Source organism: Rhineura floridana, chromosome 7 (genome assembly GCF_030035675.1).
Source record: "Rhineura floridana isolate rRhiFlo1 chromosome 7, rRhiFlo1.hap2, whole genome shotgun sequence".
In the NCBI taxonomy this organism is placed as follows: domain Eukaryota; kingdom Metazoa; phylum Chordata; class Lepidosauria; order Squamata; family Rhineuridae; genus Rhineura; species Rhineura floridana.
The window spans coordinates 29,715,189-29,743,046 of NC_084486.1; the positions used below are offsets into that span (position 1 = coordinate 29,715,189).

The 27,858-nt window shown below is 41.2% G+C and overlaps 1 protein-coding gene across 3 annotated transcripts in view; it reads left to right on the top strand.

Moving 5' to 3' along the window:
- The window catches only part of ARID5B (AT-rich interaction domain 5B), a 241,846-nt gene that overhangs the window by 153,771 nt on the left and 60,217 nt on the right, over nt 1-27,858 (top strand). For 2 of the 3 annotated variants that reach the window (XM_061635111.1, XM_061635112.1), the window contains 2 exons: nt 6,969-7,081; nt 26,164-26,362. In XM_061635111.1, coding sequence (XP_061491095.1) covers nt 6,969-7,081; nt 26,164-26,362 — 312 coding nt within the window. Of the gene's footprint in view, nt 1-5,513; nt 5,665-6,968; nt 7,082-26,163; nt 26,363-27,858 lie in introns of those variants that run through there. The other variant, XM_061635113.1, reaches the window with a different exon arrangement.

The window sequence follows — 27,858 nt, forward strand, 5'->3', positions numbered from 1 at the left end:
TCCCATAGAGTTAATGGGACCAATCAGATTAGGACAATGATTTCTGAACTTTGTTGTATTGAAGGCTGTTGTTCTGGTTTAATGATTCTATGTGGGCCACCATCTGAGAGGAGAAGCTTCTGAATTAAACTCAACTGCCAGATGTGTCCTTTATGGCTACTCCAGCAAAGTTGTATGTGTGTCCATGGGGCAGAATTGTCACAGCCAGCAGTTTCATTATAGTTTCCACTGCAGCCATTTGCATTGCTATTTGTTTTTTAAAGTAAAATATGAATTTAAACTGAAAAGTGGCTTGCCTCTTGAGCAATGTATTAGAAACCTCCTGCTCTTCAGCATTTTCCTTTATCCTTTTCAATGTTTCATTTGGGAATCAGTTGAAAGTATACCACAGACCACTGGTGATCCCTGGGCCAAGGTTTAGAACTATTATATCAACCTATGTGATTGTTTGTCACTCTGTGACAGGATGGATGATTATTTAACACTAAATGGTCACATCAGACATTTTTGCGCACCAGATTTTCAAAGTTCACACATTATGATTTTCTGTGTGGATAATGGATGTCCTTTCTGTGTGGGAAAATGCATCTTAATGATTATACCCATGTCTGTTTTGCTGTGTTCATTATCACAGAGTACATGTGTATTTGAATGAAAATCATCTCCCAAAGGCAGGCAATCCACAAATTATAGAAGCTGATATAACTGCACTGAAACCAATAAGTTCCAGATGTTGATGGTGACTGGGGTATTAATTTAATTTAACAGATTTTAATATTCAACTTTGGGCATTGAAATACCTAAGGAACTACTACTAGCCTTATTTGTTTTTGTTTCTCAGCCTTATGGCAAAAAGAAGACAGTGCAAGTTAACTGTTTTCTGTTTCCTTAAACAATGATGGGACACTGGGTTTTTTTCTCCTCAGTTTAATAGTGTGAGTTTTTATACTGCTATACATCTTTCCAATGCAAGAAATCTATGTCCCATTCTTTTTTTAAAAAAAGCAAAAAAGAATTTATCTTGGGAATTCAGAGTTATGAATGGTGTTAAGTCTTTCTTTCTAAAATGGAATCAGTTGCTAAGCTCAGATTGTCAGCAAGGGCTTATGTGGGTCTTGATATTTACAAAATTTCCATTTCATGCTGTTTCACCTCACCAGAATCTAGAGTTACTTTGACACCAGGAAGTAGCTAGGTGGAAAAGTAATCATTCTGTATTGTATCAAGAGCAATTTACTTTGCCAATAATTAGCTGAACTTCCTTTTTCTGTTGCTATTCCACATATTTTGAAATAAGAGCTTTCCTCCCATCTTTGGTTCTTGTTGGATTTCTGTCATCATACTGTTTCCACAGAAATAGTTAGTGTCAGAAAGGTCATGGTTAGGGACGAAACAGGAAGAATGAAAGAACTGTAAAAGAGACAAGGGTTGTGTAAAACATGTGGCTCTGTTTATCTACTCAGTCTCAGTCATGCCAATAGGATCAATTGCAGTGGTTTACAATAGGGATGACTGGATGATGTATCAAGGTGCCATATATGTTTCTTCAAGTGATAATATTTTACAAACAAGATGTAAAGTGTTACAGTGTAAAACTGGTCATTTACCTCATCCTCTGTTGCCATGGTTGATTGGGATACCACTGAATTCTATGGAATTTTAACATTTTGCTGTTTATCCATGTGTGCCTTATCCTGGATGTACTTTCAATGTATTGCCAGCAATTGGCAGCTAAAGCAACTTTCTCCACATTGGACGTTACGTGATACCAATGTGTATTTTGTGTATTCATTATTTATTTATTTTGTAGGTTTATATCCCGCCTTTCAAAAATAAACTTTCTCACAAGGTGGCGCACAAATATTTCTCAGACAAATATATAACATCATATAAAAGATGTACTGTGGGTGTTTTTGCTTTAAAGTAATAGGTCTAATATATAGCCAGTGAATACTATCAAGTAACAGTCAACCCTAGCAGAACCTAGACAGAAAAGAGAGGTAGAGCTGAGTGTCTTCTTCATACTGATGACCTTTCAGCCCAAACGTCCAAACAATTTCCTCTAGTGATTTCATGTAGATGTTGAAAAGCATTGGGGATAAGATTGATCCCTGAGGCACTCTATATGCCAAGTAGTGGAACAGAAATACCCTGACACCACTTTCTGAGACTGATTCTCCATGAAGGACCAGAACCACCATAACACTGTGCCTCCAAGGTTTAACCTAGACAATTGTTCCTGAAGGATAACAGGGTTGATAGTATCAAAAACTGCCAAGAGGTCCATGGAAACCCATACCATTGTATGCCTCCTCCATCCATATCCCAAAGTGTCACCTCAGAGGTCCATGAACCCAACCTAGCCCTGGCAGATTTCAGTAGCCAGGATGGGGAAGGATCCAGGGAGCGTGTGGTAGGCCTCAACCCTGCAAGAAAGGTATCCACATCCTCAGGTTGCACAAGCTCAAAAGTATTCCTATGTGCTGTGAAATGGTGTACTAATACTATCCATATCAGGCTCTGCACCAATTATAGCATCCAGGTTGGTATAGATATGAGTGACCTTATCTGCAAAATCACAGTATGCCTCTGAGGACTCCAGGTCTTGCTTCCCTGAATTAATGCAAAGGCCCTTCACTACTTGAAATAGCTTCACTTGGTGACATTGAGCAGATGCAGTGATGGCAGAGAAGTAATATTTCTTCACCACCATCATCATTACAGAGTAGGACCATAAATGGATTCTCAGTCATGTTTTTTATGACTTGTGCTCTAAATGTTGATCCTGTCATTTAATCATCCTCAGCTCCTCAAAATACCATAGATGTTAGTCCATTCAGATGCAATTAGTGCAATAAACCTTGTTTCTCAGTCCTGGAACAAGCCATGTGATCACTCAATCACTCCTAGTTGTACCCTTCCCTCCTCCCTTACATTCCTGGCTTCAGCAAATGATTCCTGATTTCTCAAACCACAGTTTCCAGGTTTGTATGTCATGGGAAACTGCGGTTTAAGAAACTAAAAAAGCTTTGACAAAGCTATGTGTGCCAGAAGGCGCTTCTGGATGATAAAGCATAGTATATTGGATAGAGATTGTTATGTTTGAACTATCATCATAATCATTATTTATTTATATAGTGCCATCAGACGCATATGGCACTATACATAAAATATATATTTTTTAAAGAACGCCCAAAAAGGCGTGCAAGAAACAAAAGTACCACCCATTTTTTGAAAAGCCATTTAAATATTTTCCTTCATTCTCTATTACATAACAACAATTAAAATGGCTTCAGAAACAGCCACATGTTCCCTTAATTCTGTAAGAACAGGATGCTAGACTAGATGGGCCATTGGCTTGATCCAGCAGGTTCTTCTTATGTTCTAACTCACAGTGTGACTGAATAAAATTTGTACTGAAGTGTTTAGTTGATTAAAATGTTTAAAACTAGCCACTCCACTGGTACTTCTTTATTTTCCCATATCCTTGCTCGGTCTCCTTGCTCATTCTCCTGGGTTTTTTGTTCATTCTGTTCATTTCACTGATAAGAAATCATGATAGCTGTGCCTCTCTTATACACATTCATTTTTTTTATTACAGTTACATCCCACCTTTCATCTATCATGGAACCCATGGTTACTTACATGTGGTTCCCAGGTAATTAATCTAGCTGCACAGAGACTCTCTACAAGTACTCATTAGATAAACTGGTTTTAGGGAGGTTTCCCCACTACAGGGCCAAACTTTCCATCCCAGGCAGCTCAGAGTTTGCTTCTGCTATCTAGTACATTCTTTTCCCATTAGTCTCTTGGTGCATGCTCTGCTGCTCAAGCATAGTATTTTTAAAAAAAAAGTAAGGAAAGAGATGTTGATGTTGCAGGGTACAAATACACACCAGGCAACAAACATTTGTAGGGTAGAATCAGTGCAGAAAATATCATCTTTCTCCACTCATTCCCCTCCCCCACCCCTGAGCATAGGCCACCCTTTCAGCAGATGGTCCAAGGCACTGCATCTGGCAGGTTTATTCATCTGCTCAGGATCTGTACTTACTAAGTGGTTTACTTTGGTCTGCTTTACTCTGACACTTTTCTGTGGAGATTTGGCTTATCTGATCTTAAATGTGTTGTTAAAAAAAAATTGAGATGGATTTTTATCTTCTGACATTCCAGGCAAAAACATTTTTATTCACCCAGGCACTTTAAACTTAGTTTTGTTTTAAATACTTTATCTGTTGTTTTATTATTGTTTATTTGTAGTGTGCTACAAGTTGGTTGTGCACTGCCCTGAAATCCAGATAAGATGCAATGAAGTATATAAAGAACTAATTCAGTCTATAACAATTTGACAATTCAGTATTATTCTTGATGAGTGATATCTTTGGTGAGAAGTGGTCTTTTTGACCCAATGATCTGTCCAATGTTTTGTGGATGTTAAGTGTCATCATGAATAAATAGATCATATACATATTTTGCTATCACCTATTCATTTTTCTAGCAGAGGGAAATGTAGCTTACTTAGGAGCGGTATATACTGTATGTGCAATACTTTAGGGAATGTGTTAATCTTTTCAGATGAAATGGAAATATTACGGTACTTTTAATGTCAGGCTGCCTCTTGCTATGCAGGGAAATACCACAGTCATCATTGATTCATAGAGATGCTTTCTTTTTAATTATACATCTGATATGAATGAGATTTAAAGTGGTATTATGTTATACAAGATGTAATCTTAGAACATTCTAGAAAGAGTCACTTCCTGTCCAAATTCCTCAGCAATTGAAGGAATGAGAAATTCTATATTACCACCACCGCTATCCAGATAGAAGCAGTATGGAGAGGCAAGTTCATTATTTCAAGAATTTGCCCTTTTCTGCCCTTTGAAGCTTTTCAGTTAATCAAAACTTTAAAATGAGAAATTCAGCAAGGTTTGTGTGTTTTCTTTTTGTACAAAACAACACTATATGCCCCTCAAATTTGGAATAAGCTGTATTTTTCTAAAATGCCCATGCTGGGAACTAGCTGTACGTCGTTCTGGTTGCTATAAAACAAGTAATCCTTATGAAACCAATATCCTGAGCCAGAATTAATGCTTGTCATTTGAGCAACTTCAGGAGGTTTTGCCAGACATGAATTTGCCCCATTTACACTATGCCAGACATTAAATTTTAGTGCTTGTATCAGTCTGTAATAAATGGAGAGAGCGCTTTTGTGTTTTATGTGGCCACTTTTAGAAGGAAGATATTATTGACACCTTCTCTCACACACTGTAGTCCTGGGTTTGTGGAACGCTGTGTGCTTTCCAACTGGTGTCAAGCAAAGAGGTCATGAGCAACAAAACAATTAGGATGAAATCATGAGCTACATTTGTAAACGAGGGAGCAGGCTTCTTGGCAGCGTGTCAGCAGTGAGAGAGCTGAAGTCCAGAGTGCACATCCCACTCTCTTCTGCTCGAGTCACTCATCTGTGTTTATATGAGTAATGGAGAAGCTGGGGGGAGGGGATTTGTAAGCGCTGAGCAAATACTCCAAGTGTTCATTCTGTGTAAGGCTGACATGCACACCAAGTCGAGACTACTTCCAAGGATGTAATGTGCACAGTCACATGCTGTAGCATTAATGAGTAGAGAGAGAAATCAAGCAGATGTTTGTCGACTGGAATGGGTAATAATTTCTTTTACTCTCTTGATTTCACCCTCCCTTCCCCCCTTCTTGCTTTTTTGCATGCTACCCTCAGATGACAAGCTCAGAGTTGTTTTCTTAAAACACTTAATAGCAGTGCTGAAGCATGAAACATTGTGGGGCTGGGGGAAGCAGGATTGGGATAGGATCTTTGCTTTTAAACTGAGGGTGATGGGTTGGTTTTGTTTTCATTCTTCACTTGAACCACCGCCAGTAGGAAACTGTTATTTCAGAGCATCAGTATCAAATTATAGCAGCCTTGCATCTGAGAGCTAATTAAAATGTAAAATGTCCTGAAACCACTTGTGTGACAAATGTAAGATTAGAAACAATTAGAAGTCACTCAAGAGGTTTGTGGTGTTTAGATGTCTGACGTTATTATAATCGTCCCTAGAAGTAATGAAAACAATGGTTACTTTCAAAAGAGAGAGAGGGGTTTACATCAAGTTATCTGCACTATAATCACAAGTTAATGATTGTTTATCATTTTTAATGTTGTTGAAGTCTGGTGGATTGAGCACACAGAGGTCACTTTTCATACTGAACAAAACAACTACTTCATTCTTTTTCCCACAGGTTTCTCATAATCAGCATTATTGTGGTTTTTTTAAAAAAGACATCTAAATGTGAGCTTTCCTTGTTTGACCCATCTATAGTGTATACTGGTTTTCAAAACATAATTCAGAATGGTTAGATTTTCTATATAGTGGAACCTCTAAACTCTGTTCATACAGACTTTTGAAGTGTTGCATTAAACAAACAGATTTGATAAAGTGAGGGTTTGATTTCTATTTGTCTTATGTTTCTGTTTTTTTCTCACATTGAACTGTACTGTACAGAAGTACCAATCAATTATTTTGTTCCTTGTGCTTTACATGGATATAGCTGCTTTTCCAACATAGAAGGTCTTTGATGTACATAAACATAGCCTAATCAAATAACTTCTACAATAAGGAATTTACCAGAACAGGAAATCCAGTCAATGCTTACATTTTACAGAATGAAATGCAGATATAAAAGATGTTCGCTACTCTAATCTTTTGTTTTGCATGAGAGCAATTTTTTTACCCAGTATTAACTTGGATCCTTATCATATGTAAACAGCAATAGATTATCCAGGGTAGCAGAAAACACAATACAGAAATAAGTGCCCTAGAAGCAATATTATTTATTTATTCTATGGAAGATGCATGCTTGTTCAAGATGCATACTTGTTTTTTGAAGGCTGCTCAACTGGTGTTCAGCTTTAACTACTTTGTAAGAAATTGTTGCTTGTTTGTTTTCAGCGCCAAATCTTAAAGGCAGACCACGCAAAAAGAAGTCATGCTCACAGAGAAGAGATTCACTCAATGGCATTAAAGATTCCAATAATAATTGTGAAGGCAAAGCTGTTGCCAAGGTAAGCCATTCAGTCATTTTCATCCAACTTCAGTTTTGCCTTTGTTTTCCAGTACAGCTTTTCAGTGTAGGGGTATTCCTTTTTTTAAAATGGAAATGAAAACAGATTGCAGTTGTTTTGGTGAATGGGCTTTTTTCTCCTTTTTTGAATTTTAATCTGCATCAATATAAGATATTAATTACACTGTCAATCTATAAGCGCTTTGGCAAAAGCTTAATGTAAAGCTTCTCGTGAGATTTACCATAAGTATTTTGAACACCCAGCCCCAGTTTCCTATACAATCTTTGTGCACCACTTTCCATCACAATTAACCCCAAAGTAGTTTCCATATAACAAAACAATATCAAAAATTGATTGATTGATAGATTAATATCTTGCCTTTCCTCTAAAGAGCTCAAGGCAGTGTACATGGTTCTCCATTTTATCCTCACACCAATCCTGTAAGGTAGGTCAGGCTAGAGGAAGGTCATTCTGAGTGACTGACTCATGGCTGGATGAGGAGTTCAACCTGCATCTTCCAGTTCTAGTCCAGCATTCTAATCACTGTGCCACACTGAAAAACAAGCTCCTCAAAGCCCTTCTTACTTGCCTGCCAAAAATACAATCCAAAAATAACCATATATGAAATGTGAATTGCCTTTGAGTAATGGATTTCAAGAACACAGAACATTTTATGTAGAATAATGTTGCAGTTCTGTCTTTGGAAAGTTGAGATGGAAATTCAGAGTGCAAGTTAACGTCGTAGATGAGGTCTTTAAATGCATTTCCTTGTGCTTGAACATGGGTCTCAGATTACAAAGGGTTAGTTTGCATGCACGTGTTCATCACTTGATGTGATCAAGTGATGACTTGTCTGTATGAATGAGCCATCACAAACCTTACAGATATCACTTCCCATCACCTCAGAGCTCAGGCACAATGGTTTTTAGTGAGGTTAGAGGCACAGCATACAATATAATGACCATGCAGGCTGCTGGAAATTGTGACCAGGGAATGATTTGCCTTTGTAACACATAGCACCAACCATTACGTCATTTTGGTGCATTTTGTTTCCATGTCAGTAGCTGCTGCCTATGAGAAGGCAGAATCCAGCAATTTGTGCATGCATTTCATAACATGAGCTATCAGTTTGCACATTCAACTGCCACCCATCATAAGGTGAGAAATCAACTGTGAACCAGCCCTAAGTGTTTTTCCACCAAGCAGTTACTCTGTGCATTCTCCATGCATATTATGGAGAGTTGTGTTGGACTATTTCGCAGGCCCAATTTAAATGAATGGATGCTACATGGTGGCTTGGTGGACTGATTCTATAGCAACTTGAAGATAAAGGCCACATGTACTCCATACTATTATTATTATTATTATTATTATTATTATTATTATTATTATTATTATTATTATTATTATTATTATTATTATTATACTTTAAACAGTCATGGCTTCCCCCAAAGAATCTTGGGAAGGGTAGTTTGTGAAGGGTGCTGAGAGCTGTTAGGAGGCTCCTATTCTCACAGAGCTATAATTCCCCGAGTGGCTTAACAGTCCCTCTTCCCAGAGAACTCTGAGAACTGTAGATATGTGAGGGCAACAGGGGTCTCCTATGTATGGTGTGAATATGGTCAAAACCATTGGTCGTAAATATTTTAAATTTTATTTCTGTGGTTTTGTCTTTAGAAAGCTCTTATTTCTGCAGCTTTTGATGGGCTGTTTTCAGTGATGTACTATATATTTTGTCTATGCGTATTTCAGGTATGTTTGTACATTTTTTAAGCCTTTAAAACACCAGTGCCTACTTCCAATCACTGTTCATTTGTCTTGTCCAGACTGTATGATCCAGGGCTGCCAGCTTTATTATCTGACAAGCCTCTTGTGGTTTTCAAAGCTGTGTGGCATGCAGAATTGTAACAGATAATTTTTTTAAATCTTTTCTTCTCTGCCCTGAGATGGGGGTCAGGGTGGGAATTATTCACTAAATGTTTAGCACAGGAGCCCTGTCAGAAACAATGTTGGCATCCCCAGATTATACAGCTTGAACAAGACAAATGGCGGCCTGATTGAAAGATTGGAAAACTTCGGCAAGAAAAGTTACTTCTTGACTATATAAAGAAAATCCCATTGTTGTCAATTGTTCATCTGGGAAACACAGATCAGTTTTGTAGAACCAACCTCGGTTCTGGAATTCTTTATTGTTTTTAGGGTTGGGTTTTGTGTGTGTGTTTTTATTCACATTGGCCTTGTTTGCATGACATGGTAAACCTAAACTATATACCTTGGCTACAGCTTGTGGTTAGCAAAGCAAAGCTTTACCATTAGCCCAGATTTAGACAGCACATTAAGCCAAACCTTGGTTTAGCTCAGTGCAGCATGGGAGTTAAAAAGATCAGGGAGAGGCAAAGCAGTTGCGAGCTCCTCTCTGGGAGCCTGCACATTCACATAGTCCTGGTAAGCCATATTTTGGCTTACTGCAACATACAAACCAGGCCATTGAATGTCTTGAGACAATTTAAGGCTTAAAGAGGTAAAAATTGCTGTATTATATTCTGTGTCACTTTTCCTATGATTAATTTATTATCATTGTCTCTTCAATATTTCACTGTTCTTGATGCAAAGGGATAGCACAAACAAAACATCAACGCTAATGAAGGCTTTTCATTGATTTTTGCATTACATTGCTCAGTTTTTGGTGTCTTGTGTGCCCAAAAACTATATTGTTGGTAATATGATCAACTGGTATCATTTTATACAGAGATGTTGGTTAAAAACCTGATTTTTAATGCTTGAAGGCTTCGCAACCTCTATGAAATGTTATGGAACTACCTCAGGTTTCCATTGTTGTAGAGTGCATAAAAGCTCAAAGAGACTGCTATGCAGATGCCCTACTTCTGGTTGAATTTTCTAAACTATATATTTGCCATCCAAAGCTTGCCTTTCTTGAACTGGGCATGCAAAATGAAACATCCTGTAAGTCTGCACATCAAACAGTGTACCAGAGGACTATTAAAAACAACCACAAAAGTAATATTGTGTTTATGATATGAAAGCTATATATTTGGGCATTGCTTTGTCTGTTCTTCTTTGTTTTCCTGTGTCCCACCCTCCATTAAGGTGAAGAGATCTCTTCTTTCACATGGCTCCCTGTATCCCCTGAGATCTTCTGGGAAGGCCTTGTTCAGTGTGCCATTCACCTTTGGGCATGAAATTAACTATGCCTTGGACAGGGCCTTATTGGTAGAAGTCTCATAACTGTAGAACCACCGCCCCTCCCTCTATGAAGCCTGCCTAGCTCATAAACGTTTTGTTGTTTCAGGGGACTAATGCAGAAATGTGACAAATATTTTAATTAAGTGGTTTTATTCTTTTTTTTTAATTAGTATGTTATAACCTGCTTTTGGTCCACTCATTAACAGAGTGTCAGGATATAAACCACATGAATGAACAAATTGCATCATTCATTAGCCTGCCCAAGATGTTTGAACTTGGGCTGATGGCATCCTTGAATGAATCACAAAGCTGGATCAGTAATCCTGTCATAAATTGGACTTATTGCCACTGGCTTATGCATTCAGTTGGGGGCTGATGACGTTATTTCACAGGGAAGGAGCAATTTCAGCCTCTTTCTTCCACATCCAAAGAGCCTGTGGTGTGAACTGGACTATGTGTAAAAGTGTAGTTTCTTTCCCTCAATGAGGGGAAGAAGGTAATACAATCTAGAAAAACTCCGTGGGCTGTGCAGGTGCTGGAAAACAAAGAGGCTTGCAGGGAGTGGGGATTGACTTGGGCTTAAATAACCCCACAACCCTTCCCAGGACCAGTGTGAGTGTCCTCTGCACTTTTCCTCCTCTTGACCCTGCTGCAAAAGTTGCTCCTGTGTGCAGCATTGGTTAATGATATGAAAGTGACCACCATTTGGTCACATTGCTGGAGCCCAGTGGGTGAAATGCTGAGCAAGTGACAGCCGAAGGCTCAAAGAGCCACCGCAAATGGTCCTGGCAGAATTCTGGTTATACATCTTGTGTATGTCATATTTTAAGCTGTCATTGAGCAAAAAGCTCTAAGCTATTAGAACTCCAGTTTCATTCAGCTTGTTTACCCTCATCTGCAAGCAAATAGTTTTGTGAACCTTATTACCTAGCATACATTTGGTTTGGTTTCAGTAGGTCTGAATACATTCCAACTGGGACAGTCTTTTAAGTAACTGAATTACAGAGCAGTTTTTTATTCTCCTACAGCTCAAGTGTAGCACTTGGGATCCACCACAGAATGAGCTTTGTTTGGGATGCGCTGATGAGCTTTGCTCTTCCATTGATATTTTTGGGTTAGGCCTTCAGAAGTACAATATGGAATATATCAAGAAATCATTTTTGGAAGAGTAAGGTTTCTATTTTTATATCAGAGGGATGGGCCATGAAGGAAATGGAGTGTGAAGACTGTTGCTAATTTGCATATTTAATTGTATGGCATTTATTTATTTTAGCTTTTTTATCATATTCTGACTAATCAGTAGTTCTCAGCAATTAAAGAGTAAATAAACTTTTTCATGAATCTAGCAGGTGTCTTAAGTGAAATTTAACAGCATGTTGCCACAGTTTTTACCACCACCTTATTCCAAAATTATTCTTCTCAGATGCAAGAGAATTAAATTACGTTCCACAAGGGGGCAGCCAACCTTGTGCACAGAACACAGTTATATATTCCACAAAAGGGCTGCAAAAGTCACAGGCAAAGTTTTGGCAGACTTCTAAAGAGTTTTCTTACATTGAGTCTTTTACTCAGTTTTATACTGAATCAGATTGATGGCTCATCTAGCCTTTGTTAGTTGTTGGTTATTCACTCTGGAAGCAGCTGTTCAGGGCCTCTTTGCTAACCCTGGTACCTGAGATCTTTTTAACTCAAGATGCCAGGAACTGAACCAGGGGACTTATGCATGCAAAGCAGATGTTTTGCCACTGAGTTAGGCCTCTCACAGTGAGCTATGCCATAGCTATGGTCTTTTTATAGTCCCCAACTATGTTCTCTTAGGAGTGATTACTACTGATTTTGGTGGGACATCTAAACAAATGTGCAACCTTAAGCTTCCTGAGCTTGTGTCAGCCCCTGACCTAAATATATATGCAACAGTTCAAAAGACAGGAGTGCATGTAGGTCTCTACCGCAAGGTGGCTTCATAAAGGTCATAACTCAGCTAGTATCATATGTAATGAAAACTATTAAAGAGGAGATATAGATATGATTTTGGCAACTATAAGCAAGATACACCATGCCAAGCGCTCTATAGAAAATGTGGCCAAGAAGGGGCCTTCTTAATTTCCATGTTTGGTGCCTGTGTCTAACTATTTATGCCTTCTGGCTACCCACACAACCCAAATAGCCCATACCATGCAAATCCCTATTGACCTGATTCCAAGAAGACTGAATAAGAACTCTGGGAATACATTCTGATCACTGATGGTGTAAACTGTGGATATGTGCAGAACTTTTGCTAGTGTAATCTAAGTCAGAACCAAACTCTTCCCTCTTCTACTCTTGGCTCCCCAAGCCCACGTTATTAATTGGTCACAGTGGCAGTTTTTCTATTGTCTTTCCCACGGTGGTGAATTCCTGCAAACGAGGCTTGCCCCTGGAAATACAAGAAGAATCATTTGTGGGTTTGTTAAGGAACTGTCAGATCCAAAAATATGCAATCTGATCCTCTGCATGTTTACTTAGAAGTAAGTCCAGCAGAATTAAATGAAACTTACTTCCAAATAAGTGTGCCTAAAATACTTGCATTGTAGTATTCTGTTGACTATTTGATGTCCTTGGACATATTGGCATCACTGCCATTAAGAATTAAACATTCTTTTCATATGTTTTTTCAAATATTACCTCATTTGTCACACAGAGCAAGTTCTCTTGACATTAATTTTCTTTCATATAAGTATTTCCCACCTTGATATACTGGGTATATTTAAAATGACAATGTATACTGATGTTTGTATTGAACGATTTGGAAAACAAGACTGGACACAGAGATAGGGGCATTTTTTTTGAAATGAGAGAGGGGTGGTTTTTTTTTTTTTTTAAAAAAGGTTTCCAGGTCAAGGAACCTTGTGTCACAGGGTGTGGGGGGATATATAAATCTTAGATGCCAAAATTATATTGGAAACAGATTTGCTGTGTATCATCAAAACACACACACAATGTAATGCAAACTTCAAATGAGAAGCGCTTTAACTTTCCAGGTAACAAAATTAGCTAACCCCACCCCACACCCCAGAAAGATAGTGTGTGTTGTGTGGAGGAGGGGCTATTTAATAAGAGATTAGAACGAATTTCATGTTTTATGGGTTACACCACTGATCTTTTTAAAAAATGCCTTGGGGACACTTTTTCTACAAGACCAGCACATCTAGAATATTTTTCCCAATATTGGACCAGGGAATATTAAGGAGAACACATGACCATCTAAAAAGAGCAAACGGAATATAAGTTTTAAATAAATGCAAGAGCCAGTGTTTAATTAGGGCTTTACACTTCAGTCCAACATATGTCTCAAATTAAATCACACTGGTTTCAGTTGTACATACTCCTGTGTAAATATGTTTGGATTGGGATTCTAAACCTGGGAGACCTATGTTCTGATCCTTACCCTAAAATGAAGGGTTGGGTAGGGTAGCATACCTCCATTTTTCAAATGGAAGTAACAGTGACCTTCATCCCAGCCTTAATAAACTGCTAATAGATCAATAACCTGCTCACGAAATCCTCAGTTTGAAATCCTCACATCAGACCTTAACAATCCTCTGTTTTTGGTCAGAGCTTTCATTGGGTTAGGAAGAGAGACTCCCAATCTGTGTGCATATGCATAGACGTACCCCCCCTCTGCATTGAGATGAAATGATTTACTTACAAAAAATATGCAATATTTATATAAACTAATCCTTTAAGATATGCTTAAATGGGGTACTTGAGTAGAAGCTCCCCAAATAATCCCTCAGTTTCAAAGGCCTTTTGCAATATCTACACACATAATTTTTAAAAGTTATTTTCCATAATCATGAGGACTAGAAATTTTCTCTGAAAATAAACCTAAAGAAATTAACATTTTGCAATATGTGTCATGATTTCAGCCATGCAGTTTTTCTTTTTATTTTACACTCCGGCCTCAGTTAATATACCCTACTCCCTGTCCAATTTTAACACAAGCAGTTCATGCCTCACCCCAAGACGTTGAAACTGGATACTTTGTTTATAGAAGCACTGCTCCAGTTCTGAGCATATGAAGGAAATTTTCCTGCTAGGCTATGCAGTCATCAAAGGTCTCTTTTACATAGCAACAATTTTTAAAAATGTATCCAAAATAGATCATGTAACCTTCTCTATCTCCTCTAACAAGAGTATTTTATTATGCGTAATCATACAAAATGTTTATAAATTAAAAAACAGCATGGCTAGCTAATAAATTGATTTTAAAAATTAAAATCAATATTGCATAATGGAGGCTTGACATTCAGTCAGTTTGATTTGATGGAAGGTTTGTATACAGAAGAAAACCCAGGATTGTGCCACTTGTCTCTTTAAAAAAAAAGATCTGCCATATTTTATATGGTTTATGAGTAAACCTAAATCAGGTCAGGAGAAAGGTGTTCATCTTTGGACATAATGTCACAAATATGCCTGATAGAGTAGCTGGGGAATTTTGGTGAAATGGAATCATATTCAACCATCTTTTGATACAAATATAGTTGGTTTAACCCCTTCCCCCAAAACACAACCCTCCATATTCCCAATTCAGATGTTATAGAGAAACAGAGCTGGGTATTGTCAGCATACTGTTGACACCTTGCCCCAAATCTCCTGATGACTGCTCCCCAGGGCTTCATATAGATGTTAAATAGCATGGGGGACAAGATGGTATCCTGTGGCACCCCACAGCACAACTGCCAGGGGGCCAAAAGACAGTCACCCAATGCTATTCTCTGGAAACGACTCTGAAGGTAGGATCGGAACCGCTGTAAAACAGTGCCTTCAATACCCATTTCACCAAGTCGGCTCAGAAGGATACCATGGTCCATAGTATCAAAAGCCACCAAGAGATCAAGTAAGAATAACAGGGTCACACTCCCCCTGTCCTTCTCCCAATAAAGACCATCAGGGCAACCAAGGCCAATTGAGTCCCATAACCAGGCCTGAACCCAGACTGGAATGAGTCAAGACAATCTGTTTCATTCAAAAGTACTTGCAATTGTTGTGCCACAATCCTCTCAATCATGTTTTCTAAAAGGGGGATATTTGCGATCAGGCGGTAGTTTTCACAAACCAATGGGTCAGGAGCAGTCAGGTCACTGTCTCTTTCAGGGTGGCTGGAACCATGCCCTCCTACAATGACGCATTGACCACATCCTGGATCCACTCAGTCAAACCCCCTCAGCAAGCTTTAATAAGCCCACAAGGGCAAGGGTCAAGAGGACACATTGCTGGCTACGTTGTTGCAAGCACCTTGTCCACATCATCAGGCCACATCAACTGAAATCAGTCCTAAGAAGTTGCAGCAGACATTGCACTGGACACCTCACTAGGGACTACAGTAGATGTGGACAGGGCATCAAGATTGCTACGGAGGCGAGCAACTTTACCCTCAAAGTGCCATGCAAATAATTCACAGTAGACCTCCAAAAGGTCTAAAACTCAATTTCCTGGAGTTGATGTCAGCAGACCCTTGACAATATGGAAAAGCTCCACTGGACGGCTACTTGAGGATGCAATGGAGGCAGAGAAGTGGGCCTTCTTAGCCATCCTCACCGCCACACAGTAGGCACAGTTACGATGTTTTACTCGTGCCTAATCAGCCTCACAGCACATTTTTCACCACTTGCACAATAGCCATCGTCCAACTTGTTTCATTGTACTTAGTTCACTGGTGTACCAAGATGCAAACTGGGCTCCACAATGCCAGAGAGGTCTCTCAGGGCCAACCGTGTTAAGAGCCGGATGTGCCTTGCTGTTCCACAGCGTGAGAAGGGCTTCAGTAGGGTCATCTACTCTATCTACTGGGAACTCCCCCAGGGCATTCAGGAATCTAGTGGATTCCATTAGTCTCCGGGAAGGGATATCTTAATCTGTCCACCACCCCTACAGGGGAGGATTGGAGCCGTAAGTCTAAATTTCACCAGGAAGTGGTCTGACCATGACAATGGGGTGACATCCACTCCTCCTATCTCCAGACCACCCCTTCCTCCCTCTGGAGCAAAAACCAAGTCGAGGGTGTGCCCTGCCCTATTCGTCGGGCCGGTGACAACTTGAGACAGCACCATGGTCGTCATAGAGGCCATGAAGTCCCAAGCTGAAACACTAGAGGCAGCCTCAGCATGGACATTGAATTCACCCAGCACTATCGTTCTGTGCTTCTGCAACACCACAGCTGAGATGGCCTCCACCAGCTCAGTCAGAGAAGCTGCCAAGCAGCAGGGTGGACAGTACACCAGCAGCAACCCTAGCTTACTGCTTCCTTGGCCCAACATCAGTAGGGTTGCCAGGTCAGAAGCATCCCAAACCCTGAGAATTCAGGGGCAGGCCCTAGTGATGTCATAGGGGCAGGCCTGAGTGATGTCATGAGGTGGGCCAAATGATGTCATGGGGCTGACCCAAATGATGTCATTAAGCATAATACATTAAGCATCAATCACAGTTGCTTCGAGCATACAATTCAAACAAAAAAATCTGATTGGAAATTAAGATCAAAATCTTAGCTAAAAGATGGAGCCTGGGTAGGGAACATTTAATCTAGCCTAGTTGCTTCTGGCAAGAAGGGTTTATGTGCCCTCAGGCCAGGCTAGTCACCAGAAGGCTATTGCAGGAAGAAAGGAGCCTAGTGTTATGGAGATGTTAGATGGGAGCACTCAGGAGTAAAGATGGATGCCCCTGAAGGCTGCAATTCTAAACACACTTTAAGGGACTAAGCCCCATTGAACTCAACAGGACTTACTTTTGAGTAGATATAGTTTGGATTGTTGGTAAAGCTTGACTAGGGAACCTCTGCAGAGATATCCATATCCAAGCAGGGTTGGCAACCCCCTGCCTGGAATGCCCTGCCTGTACCTTTTAACATGGCTGCTCCCAACATCTTTACAGATTTGACCCTTCACTTCAGAAAGAGGTTTGAGAAATGTGTAAAAGTAAAAAGATTCTCTACCCTTTTCTGTCTACCCTGTGGGCTGTTATAAACTCACTTTGACAGCCAACCCAATTCCAGTGAGTAATAACTGACAAACACCTCGTTTGGTCTACCTTCACAGGCAGCAGCTTGGGAACAACAACAATTGCAGCCACGCTTCCAAATATGTGAATTCTCTTTTACCACTATTGGGCAAGAAACAAACGATGCAACCAACAAGGTGCATCATCAGTGGGTTTAAGGGGGTTGAGATGAGTGCTGTTGCTTTTATGGATGTAAGGGAATGAGGTTAAAGATAAATGAAATGGAAATAGAAAAGAAAAACAAAGGACAGTGATGATTTCCTAAATGCAATACCATACCAAGCACAAGATTCCTATGAGTAAGGCAGAAAACTCAGCATCCCAAAACCAGTCAGTATTCCTAACCAAAAATCAAAGCCCTATGCTTTGGGCCAGTGATAACTTGAGGCAGTGCAATATGTCTCTAGTGCAATCTCCAAACAGCATATTGCGTTTTGCCAAAGAAGTAAATGGATGAAAAATTAATCGGTGGATTTTGAAATATCTTTGGGGTGAGAGCTAAATCTGCCCCCATCTCCAGGTGGTGAACACTGTTTCTTGTGGTTTGGAATGATGCAGGTTTTGCCCCAACAACATCTAAAGGGCCACAGGTTCCACATTGTTAATTTCTATGGAACTCACTGAGAATGGATTTTGACCCTTAGTTGCATACCCTTGTCTCTTTAACCTGGGTTCCATTTCTTTTATTTATTTATTTAAAATATTTATATCCTGCCCTTCTACTCTATAAAAGGGCACTTAGGGTGGCTTACAATAAAATCGAACATGTACAGAGTAAAAATTGTACACAATAAAGATCACAAAAAATAAATTAAAATACATAAAATACAATATCTATCTATCTATCTATACACACACACACACACACACACACACACACACACACATGTATATAGGGAGTCATACTGAAGGGACTACAGAGGTAAAAATTAACATAGAAGGCATAAAGTCAGTGTCAGGCTCTACCCTGTCTCTCCCAAAGGCTCTCCGGAACAAGATCATTTTCAGAAGTCTCTGGAAAACCATGAGGGAGGGAGCAGAGTGGGCTTCTTGGGGTAGGGTATTCCAAAGCTTGGGGGCCACTGCTGAAAAGGCTGTCTCCCGTGTGCCTGTTGGTCTAACATCTTTCGTTCCAGGCATGCAGAGGAGACTAGAGGCAGATGATCTTAAATCCTGGGCAGGTACATATGGGTATGAGCAGTCCCTCAGGTACCTTGGTCCAAGGCCGTTTAGGGCTTTAAAGGTCAGAACCAGCACTTTGAATTGGGCCCGGAAACAAATTGGGAGCCAGTGGAGTCGATAAAGCGCAAGGGTGATATGCTCCCTGCGCCATGCTCCAGTTAACATTCTGGCTGCTGCATTTTGAACCAACTGTAATTTCCAAACTGTTTTCAAAGGCAGCCCCACATAGAGTGTGTTACAGTAATCAAGCCTCGATGTCACCAATGCAGGTGTCACTGTGGCCAAGTCAACTGCTTTGAGGAACGGACGCAGCTGGTTAGACCACTTGGAGCTGGCAAAATGCACTCTTGGCTACTGCAGCCACCTGATATTCAAGCAGCAGGGCAGGATCCAGGAGGACTCCCAAACTGTGGACCTGCTCCTTCAAGGGGAGTGCAACCCCATCCAGAATAAGTTGCTACCCTATTCCTGGCACAGTTTTCCGCTTGACCAGCAACACTTCCTTCTTGTCTGGGTTAAGTTTCAGTTTGTTAGCCCACATCAAGCCCTTCATAGCCTCCAGGCACTGGTTTAGGATGAGCACTCCCTCCCTGCAGTCAGGTGATAGGGAGAGATACAGTTGAGTGTCATCAGCATATTGATTACATTGTACTCCAAATCTCCGGATGACCTGTCCCAGCGGTTTCATATAAATGTTAAAGACTATGGGAGACAGAATGGAACCCTGCGGTACCCCATAGGCCAACGGCCAGGGGGTTGAGCAGTAGTCTCCCAGCACCACTTTCTGGGTCCTGTCCATCAAGTAGGACTGCAGCCACTGTAAAACAGTGCCTCCCAGTCCCGTCCCAGCTAGACGGCCCAGAAGGATACCATGGTCGATGGTATTGAAGGTCGCCAAGAGGTCCAGCAGCACCAACAGCAATGCACTCCCCCTGTCTGATGCCCGGCATAGGTCATCAAGAAGGGCAACCAAGGCAGTCTCTGTCCCATTACCAGGCCTGAAGCCCAATTGAAAAAGATCTAGATAGTCCGATTCATCCAGGAAAATTTGGAGCTGAGCAGCCACTACCTTCTCAATCACCTTGCCCCAAAAGGGGAGATTAGAGACTGGCCGGAAGTTGTTAAGATCCGCAGGATCTAATGAAGGCTTCTTTAACAAAGGTCTTATCACAGCCCCCTGTGATGTTCCTCTATTAGTGTATATATGGTAAGTGCTGTTTGTATAGGAGATACATGGTAAGTGGAATGAAAGAGGAGGGGGGAGTGAATGGGCAGTAGAATGCTGGATGATTGGCTGAATGTTTAAAATGGCTGACAGTATAAATGGAAGGATGCCAGGTAAATCTGGGTGGATGTGAGGTGGAAGGTGGATATGAGGTGGAGTGTGGACGTTAGAGGGTTGTTTGGTGGGTTTATGAGAGGAGAGTGTGGAGTTCGGATTAATACTAAGACCAGTACCTCAGGAATAGATGTAACCATATGCTTAAGTGCCTTTATAAAGTAATCTTTGTTATCTTTGTTATTTAATAAATATATTTGGTTTACCAAAGGCCTGATCCTTGGCTGGGGTTTCACAGACCAGAAGGGAGGGTAAGGTAAATACCAAGGCTGACGGTTAACAAATGGTGGCAGCGGGGAAGGGAAGAATAACACCACAAGTATTCAGAGCAAATCAGAAATATATGTATCTGCATTGATACAAAGGGAGTGGGACAGCTTAAGCACTCAGTCACAGAGGTAACCTGATAGAGAGACTCGGGCAGAGTCTCTGGGAATACTGGTTATAGGACGTGACTGGTGGTGTTGCCTAGCAGGGGGATCTAATGTGTACTATTAATATTTATTGATGTATTTTGTTGCTGCTTTGATTTTTGTTTACGTCTGTTTGGTTTGATTCCATTGTATTATTGTATTTATATATTTTTTGATTGTTTTATTGTTATGTACACCGCCCAGAGAGCCCTTGGGCTTAGGGCGGTATATAAATAAAATAAAATAAATAAATAAATAAAATCTGTGCTAGAGCGGGGAGAGAAACCATAAAAAAGGACAGTCCGGACTAGTGGAGTCCCTGGTGGTGCCTAGTGACAGGCAGTAACCACGAGCAGGTAGGAACCTGACAGGGAGAGCCAGGGAAGGACCGTCACACCCCCTTCAACAATGTTGGCATAGAACCTTCCCTTAGGGAGGTGTTAATTAAATATGCCAACCAGTCAACTGCTCCCACTCTGGCAGATTTGATTAACCAGGATGGGCAAGGATCAAGAGAACAAGTAGTGGCCCTCGATTCTCCCAGAATCCTGTCCGCATCCTCAGACTTTACAAGCTGAAAACTATCCATAGAAAAATGACCAGAGGAAGCTTTGGGGACATCTGGCACAATTGTAGTTAATGAGGAGTCCAAGTGAGTCCGAATGCGAGCAATTTTATCTGCAAAGTGCCTTGCAAACATGTCACAATGAGCGACTGAGGGCTCGGTCTAATATAGAGCCAGAGCCCAAAAGACCCTGGACTGCCTGGAAAAGCATCACCGGATGATACTGAGCAGACACAATGGTGGCAGACAAGTGAACTTTCTTCACTGCCACATGATAGGCTCGAAAATGAGTTCTAGCTTGTGTTCGGTCGGAAGCAGATTGAGTTTTTCTCCATCGTCGCTCTAGCCGTTGTCCCTGCCGTTTAATCAGGCCCAAGATTTGAGTAAACCAAGGTGTATTACGGGCCTTCCCTGGTGAGAGAGGGTGCTTTGGAGCAATAGCGTCCACCACCCAGGTCACCTCCGTATTCCAGAGATTAACCAGGGCTTCGGCAGTATCACCAGCCATGCTGGGAATATCCCCCAGAGCATTCAGGAAACCTTCTGGATCCTTGAGTCTCTGGAGGCGGACCATCTTAATGAGCTCTTCACCCTTGTGAAGGTTACCGGGGGCACAAAGTCTAAACCTTTTCAAGTGGTGATCTGTCCATGACAACAGAGTCACTAAGAACCCCTCCACCCTCAGATCACCTTCTTCCTGTCCCGAACAAAACACAAGTGTGTGTCCTGCCACATGCAGTGGTCCAGATGATATTAGAGACAGCCCCATGATTGTCAAGGCAGCCATGAAGTCCTGAGCCGGACCTGTGAGTGTAACCTTGGCATGTATGTTGAAGTCACCCAGGGCAATCAGCCTTGGGAACTCCAACTCTAACACCGAGACCAGCTGCATCAGCTCAGGGAGGAAGACTGTTGGGCAGCGGGGTGGATGGTACACCAACAGAATCCCCACTCTGTCTCCCTGACCCAACGCCAGGCATACATACTCAAAGCTGGAGGTGTTAGGGACAGGGTACCTGACAGAGGAGATAGATTCCCTGCAGACAGTTGCAACCCCACCTCCCCATCCCCTGGATCTAGGCTGCTGGAGTGCCACAAAACCTGGTGGGCAGAGCTGAGAGATACCTTCTCCACCTTGGTCATTTATCCAGGTTTCAGTAATACAAGCAAGGTCAGTGTATTCATCCAGGATTAAATCCTGAATTAAAGTGATTTTATTAGCCACTGACCTTGCATTCATCAGCAGGACAGTAAGATCCAGGGAGTTCCCAGCATAGCTACCAGTGTCTCAAGGGTTGGAAGAGGGACCAGAAGAGATGCAAGCACAAAGATGTCTTGTATCCCTTCCCCTGTAATGGCCAGTCTGCCTCCCACCACTATTAGGTCTCCTGCCCAATATTACCTCAGCCCCCTGGCTACTCCTACCCCAACACATGTTAAAAGGAGGCTGCTACTGAAAAATTAAAAAAAAAAGTTAAAACAAATGAATAGAGGTGGCTCTAATGAGGAGAGCTCTCTTCTCCACCCTCTGGCAGTTGTGCTCTCTCTGGTTAGCCCCAGCTGGTTTCAGCTGGCACCCAAGGCCTTGCAGGGAGTAGCAGTTGACTCCTGAGGAAGCCTGCAGATGGAGTTTTGCAGGAGGCCACAGCAGCAAGGTGTAGGTTCTGCTGGGTTTATCTCACCTTCCTCCTTTCTTGGTCACGATAAGAGTGAAACACTGAAGTTGACAGCACCCAGTAACTGACCTATATAATCTGGCAGTGTTGGGGGTGGGGAGATGCCCTGTATTTGCACATGTTCTTGAAGCAGTGCACTGTGGCTGTGTGTTTCATCCACAAATAGGCCTTGCACACACACACTGCAGGAGCCCTATGAGTGAGGGCAGTCACCTAGGGTTATGAGAGTAGGTTTTGCAGTACTCAATGTTGTCCCCAAGTGCATAAGACTTTCTGCATACAAGTGAATGACAGCCATTCACTGAGAGAAAATAAAGAGGTGGTTTCAGACACATTGGTGGGATGGAATGAAATCGCCAAGACAAATGTCTGGGATGCGTGACAGGTTTGACCCCATTCTCATGGGGTCTAATGTTATTTTGTCCCACAGAAGTCAGTGGAAGCTATGGAGAACTGAGGCCTCTGTGCATATTTCCCACATTTTGTCTGCATAGTCCCATCCACCCTGAGTTCCCTCTCTTGGTGTGGTGCAACTAGAGTATGGCAGAACCTGCAAACTGGCTTTTAAACTATCATCTAGCAAACTGCCATCATTATGATGGATGGTGTATGTGGAAGGAGAGTACTGACATTCAGTGTCAGCAGCAGGGTCCACAAGTGCACTATAACTAGGGTTGCCAGGTTCAGGGCCTGAGACTGATCCTGTATCTTTAGGAGAAGTGAATGTCAGCCAAGTGCAGGTGTTCTTGCAACACTGTAATGGGAAAAATCACAAGGTGGAATTCTCCCTTCCCCCTGCACAACTTTTAAAGATACAAAGACCTCTTGGTTGCCGGGCCTGGCCTCTAAGAGGTCTTCCGTATCTTTAAAAGTTGTGCAGGGGGAAGGGAGAATTCCACCTTGTGATTTTTCCCATTACAGTGTTGCAAGAACACCTGCACTTGGCTGACTTTCTTTTCTCCTAAAGATACAGGATCAGTCTCAGGCCCTGAACCTGGCAACCCTAACTATAACAGTTCACTCTGAAGTGCTAGCACAAGATATTTTGCTCCCTGAAGAGTGACATCAAGTGTACTAAAGAACGATAAAGGTGTACTAAAGAACGATAAGGAGATTGCAGAGAAGCTAAATGAATTCTTTGCATCTGTCTTCACAGTGGAAGATATAGGGCAGATGCCTGAACCTGAACCTGGTAGAAAGTATTATTAAAGCTAGATTAACTAAGCACATAGAAGAACAAGCCTTGCTGAAGCAGAGCCAGCATGGCTTCTGCAAGGGAAACTCCTGTCTCAGTAACCTATTAGAATTCTTTGAGAGTGTCAACAAGCATATAGATAGAGGTGATTCAGTGGAAATAGTGTACTTAGACTTTCAAAAAGTGTTTGACAAGGTACCTCACCAAAGACTTCTGAGGAAGCTTAGCAGTCATGGAATAAGAGGAGAGGTCCTCTTGTGGATAAGGAATTGGTTAAGAAGCAGAAAGCAGAAAGCAGAGAGTAGGAATAAACGGACAGTTCTCCCAATGGAGGGCTGTAGAAAGTGGAGTCCCTCAAGGATCGGTATTGGGACCTGTACTTTTCAGCTTGTTCATTAATGACCTAGAATTAGGAGTGAGCAGTGAAGTGGCCAAGTTTGCTGACGACACTAAATTGTTCAGGGTTGTTAAAACAAAAAGGGATTGCGAAGAGCTCCAAAAAGACCTCTCCAAACTGAGTGAATGGGCGGAAAAATGGCAAATGCAATTCAATATAAACAAGTGTAAAATTATGCATATTGGAGCAAAAAATCTTCATTTCACATATACGCTCATGGGGTCTGAACTGGCGGTGACCGACCAGGAGAGTGGACAGCGCGATGAAAATGTTGACCCAGTGTGCGGCAGCTGTGAAAAAGGCAAATTCCATGCTAGTGATAATTAGGAAAGGTATTGAAAATAAAACAGCTGATATCATAATGCCGTTGTATAAATCTATGGTGTGGCCGCATTTGGAATACTGTGTACAGTTCTGGTTGCCTCATCTCAAAAAGGTTATTATAGAGTTGGAAAAGGTTCAGAAGAGGGCAACCAGAATGATCAAGGGGATGGAGCGACTCCCTTACGAGGAAAGGTTGCAGCATTTGGGGCTTTTTAGTTTAGAGAAAAGGCGGGTCAGAGGAGACATGATAGAAGTGTATAAAATTATGCATGGCGTTGAGAAAGTGGATAGAGAAAAGTTTTTCTCCCTCTCTCATAATACTAGAACTCGTGGACATTCAAAGAAGCTGAATGTTGGAAGATTCAGGACAGACAAAAGGAAGTACTTCTTTACTCAGCGCATAGTTAAACTATGGAATTTGCTCCCACAAGATGCAGTAATGGCCACCAGCTTGGATGGCTTTAAAAGAAGATTAGACAAATTCATGGAGGACAGGGCTATCAATGGCTACTAGCCATGATGGCTGTGCTCTGCCACCTTAGTCAGAGGCAGCGTGCTTCTGAAAACCAGTTGCCGGAAGCCTCAGGAGGGGAAAGTGTTCTTACACTTGGGTCCTGCTTGCGGGCTTCCCCCAGGCACCTGGTTGGCCACTGTGAGAACAGGATGCTGGACAAGATGGCTCTTCTTATGTTCTTATGTTTATGTTCTTATGTCCCACACTGCTAGGGCCAACACTTTTTTTAAAAAAAGTCTCACTGCACAGAAGAGAGCAAGGGTGAGAGGTAGAGGAAGTAGAAAAGGGAGCTGTCTGGGGGTCTTCACAGTCTGTCCTTGGAGAAATCCCATGAATGTTGAACACTGTGGTCTCTTGGGAGTGAACATTTAAGGGTCCTGTTTCCTGAGGGAAAGGAGTTATCTAAAACAAAAGTTGAGTGATCTTAAAAAACAACAGAGGTTGGATACTTTAATTTCCCCCCTACAGGGTATTTCAGAAGGTGGCTGGGCACATGACTCCCAGTTATTGGTGCTGGATGGAAAGATGGAGGTGCGTACCATGGGTAAAATTGAACAGGGAGATGAAGTTTGGATTGATCTTGGCCATGAGTGCTTTGTGCAAAAGTGCTAAGTGGAACAGGGTTTTTGTGCTAACCTAGGGTGGGGGTCTTCACTGTTTCTCATGTGAATGCCTATTGATTAATTTACCAGTTGAGAAAAGGTGCTTTGTATCACCAGACTGTTGAATGACCCAACAGAGGTGTATGCTTGGTGTGACATTGTGCAAAAGGTATCAGGTGTAGAACAAGGTATTTGCATACATCCAGAGTCCTTATACCTTGTAGTAGACAATAAGGGCAAGCTCAACTCCAATAGGGCAGGTTAGCTAGTGTGCACTGCTGTTTCTTTCCTCTGTTGTGCTGATACAACCTCTTGCCTGGCACTGTCACATGAAGAGCAAAGCTTTAAAAGGCAAGGTACTATGGGATATACTCAGGATGACAGTGAGGCAGAGCACTTTGTTAACAGTTATATTTGCACTGCAAACCATTTTAGATGTGACCATTCCAAAATATTGTGACTAAAACACAGAGTGTTAATTTTTTTATTTGTTTGTTTTGTCCTAAACAAATGCAGCTTGGTCTTCGGAGAAAGAGAGGAGGTGATGGAACAGAAGGGGGTCATCTCTTAAATGGGAAAGAAAGCTGGATCAGACAGTTTTCATGGTCTAATTTGGCATCTCCTCTTTTCTTCCAGGTAAAATGTGAGGCTAAATTGCCTTTGCCCAAAACCAAAAATAACAACTGTAAAAAGGGCTCAGTTGAGGATAAATCAAAGGTTTCTGTAGGTGAAGAATGCAGAGCGGATGAACAGGCATTCCTTGTGGCACTTTATAAATATATGAAAGAAAGAAAAACACCAATCGAACGAATTCCGTACCTTGGTTTTAAACAGAGTAAGTAGAATTTTCATTGCATTTTTGGTTGACATTTCAATACAGTTTGGCTATTGGGTCTGATTGGCTTGATAAGGTGGGACAACTTTGTGGGCTGATATGCCTGTCTTTAGCACGTTTTCTCTCTCTCTCTCTTCATTGTTCATTTATTATAAAATTATCAGACAGGATCTAAAGTCTTACAGAGCTTGAGCATGCCCAGTGGGATTTTTGACTTTGTTTCTTGGAGCAGACCCTCCCTCCCCCATTCCATAAAGCAAACTACTTTTGAAAATCTCTTCAGGTTTCAACGCAGTTTGCCATGTGGATTTTTTTTTTTGCAGGGTAAGGGAATAGGATGCTGTTTGAGAAACAGGATCCTAACGTTCCCATAGAAAGAATGAGTGGATCTTTGTATCCCAGCCAATAAAAATGTTGAACAGGAAAACACATGCATACACACATACATATATGCACACTGGGACCTTTTGAAACGCGAGTTGTCACTGTGGTGTTTATATCTACAAATACATTTTCCATCCCAGGTCTTGTAGTGTCTCTTCCTTTTGGGCAATTGCTGCTGGAAATTTATAGTTTTAAAATACACTGCTCTCAACTAGAAACTGGCATGTTTAAAACGATTCCTGTTTTTTCTCTCTCTTTGATAAACACTGGAGGTAATGTCTTTCCTTGAATTAATAATACAACATACTTTTATTGTATGCATATGTTCCTTGTGGAGGGAAAAAATCCCACAGATATAAAAGGAAGACATTTAAAGGTGGCCAGAAAGTAGGTGAAGGAGGTCACAGAGTATAAAAATAGACAGGATTGGTTTAAACACATCACAGCACAAAGCTCAGAATTGCTTTGGAACGAACACTTTTGAGATGGCTTATAAAAGCAATAATTGATAGAGAACATGCAACTGTAATTACATTTTGCATAAACATTCTGTAACATGGAAGAATGAACAAGAAAAACTATAAAAGGTGTGCTTTTTAATAGACTGTAAGGTATCTAAATTATTCTAAAGGAAGGATGACTTATTCGTGCCTATCTCCCCAAATTAAAGCTGTGTGTTATTTTGATGAAGAATGTCAAACCTGTATGTTTTACATAACAATTTACATACCTAATAGCAATTGACACTGATTGCAACAGACCTCTAACAGCTATTATAAACTTATATAACTCCAAAATGATTATAATGTTTGCCTGAAAAACTGGCTGCTTGAAATAGAAGTAAAATTAATGTTCTATGAACAGCTTTGTTGCATTATGCATTTTTCCGATTAAATCAAGGCCTAGGCAAAGCTCTTGATAGCTCAGGGAGAGTACAAGGTTCAGTGAAGGTTTTTTATTTAGAACATTTTGGGATGAGGTGTGTGTCTGTGTTTTTAATGTTAAACACCCCCCTTATGTTACTAATAAAGAGGCACATTTTTAAAAGCTGGGGTTGGGGGAATCTGTTGGACCTCAATTATCCAGTGTTAGTGTAAGATCATTCTGCAACA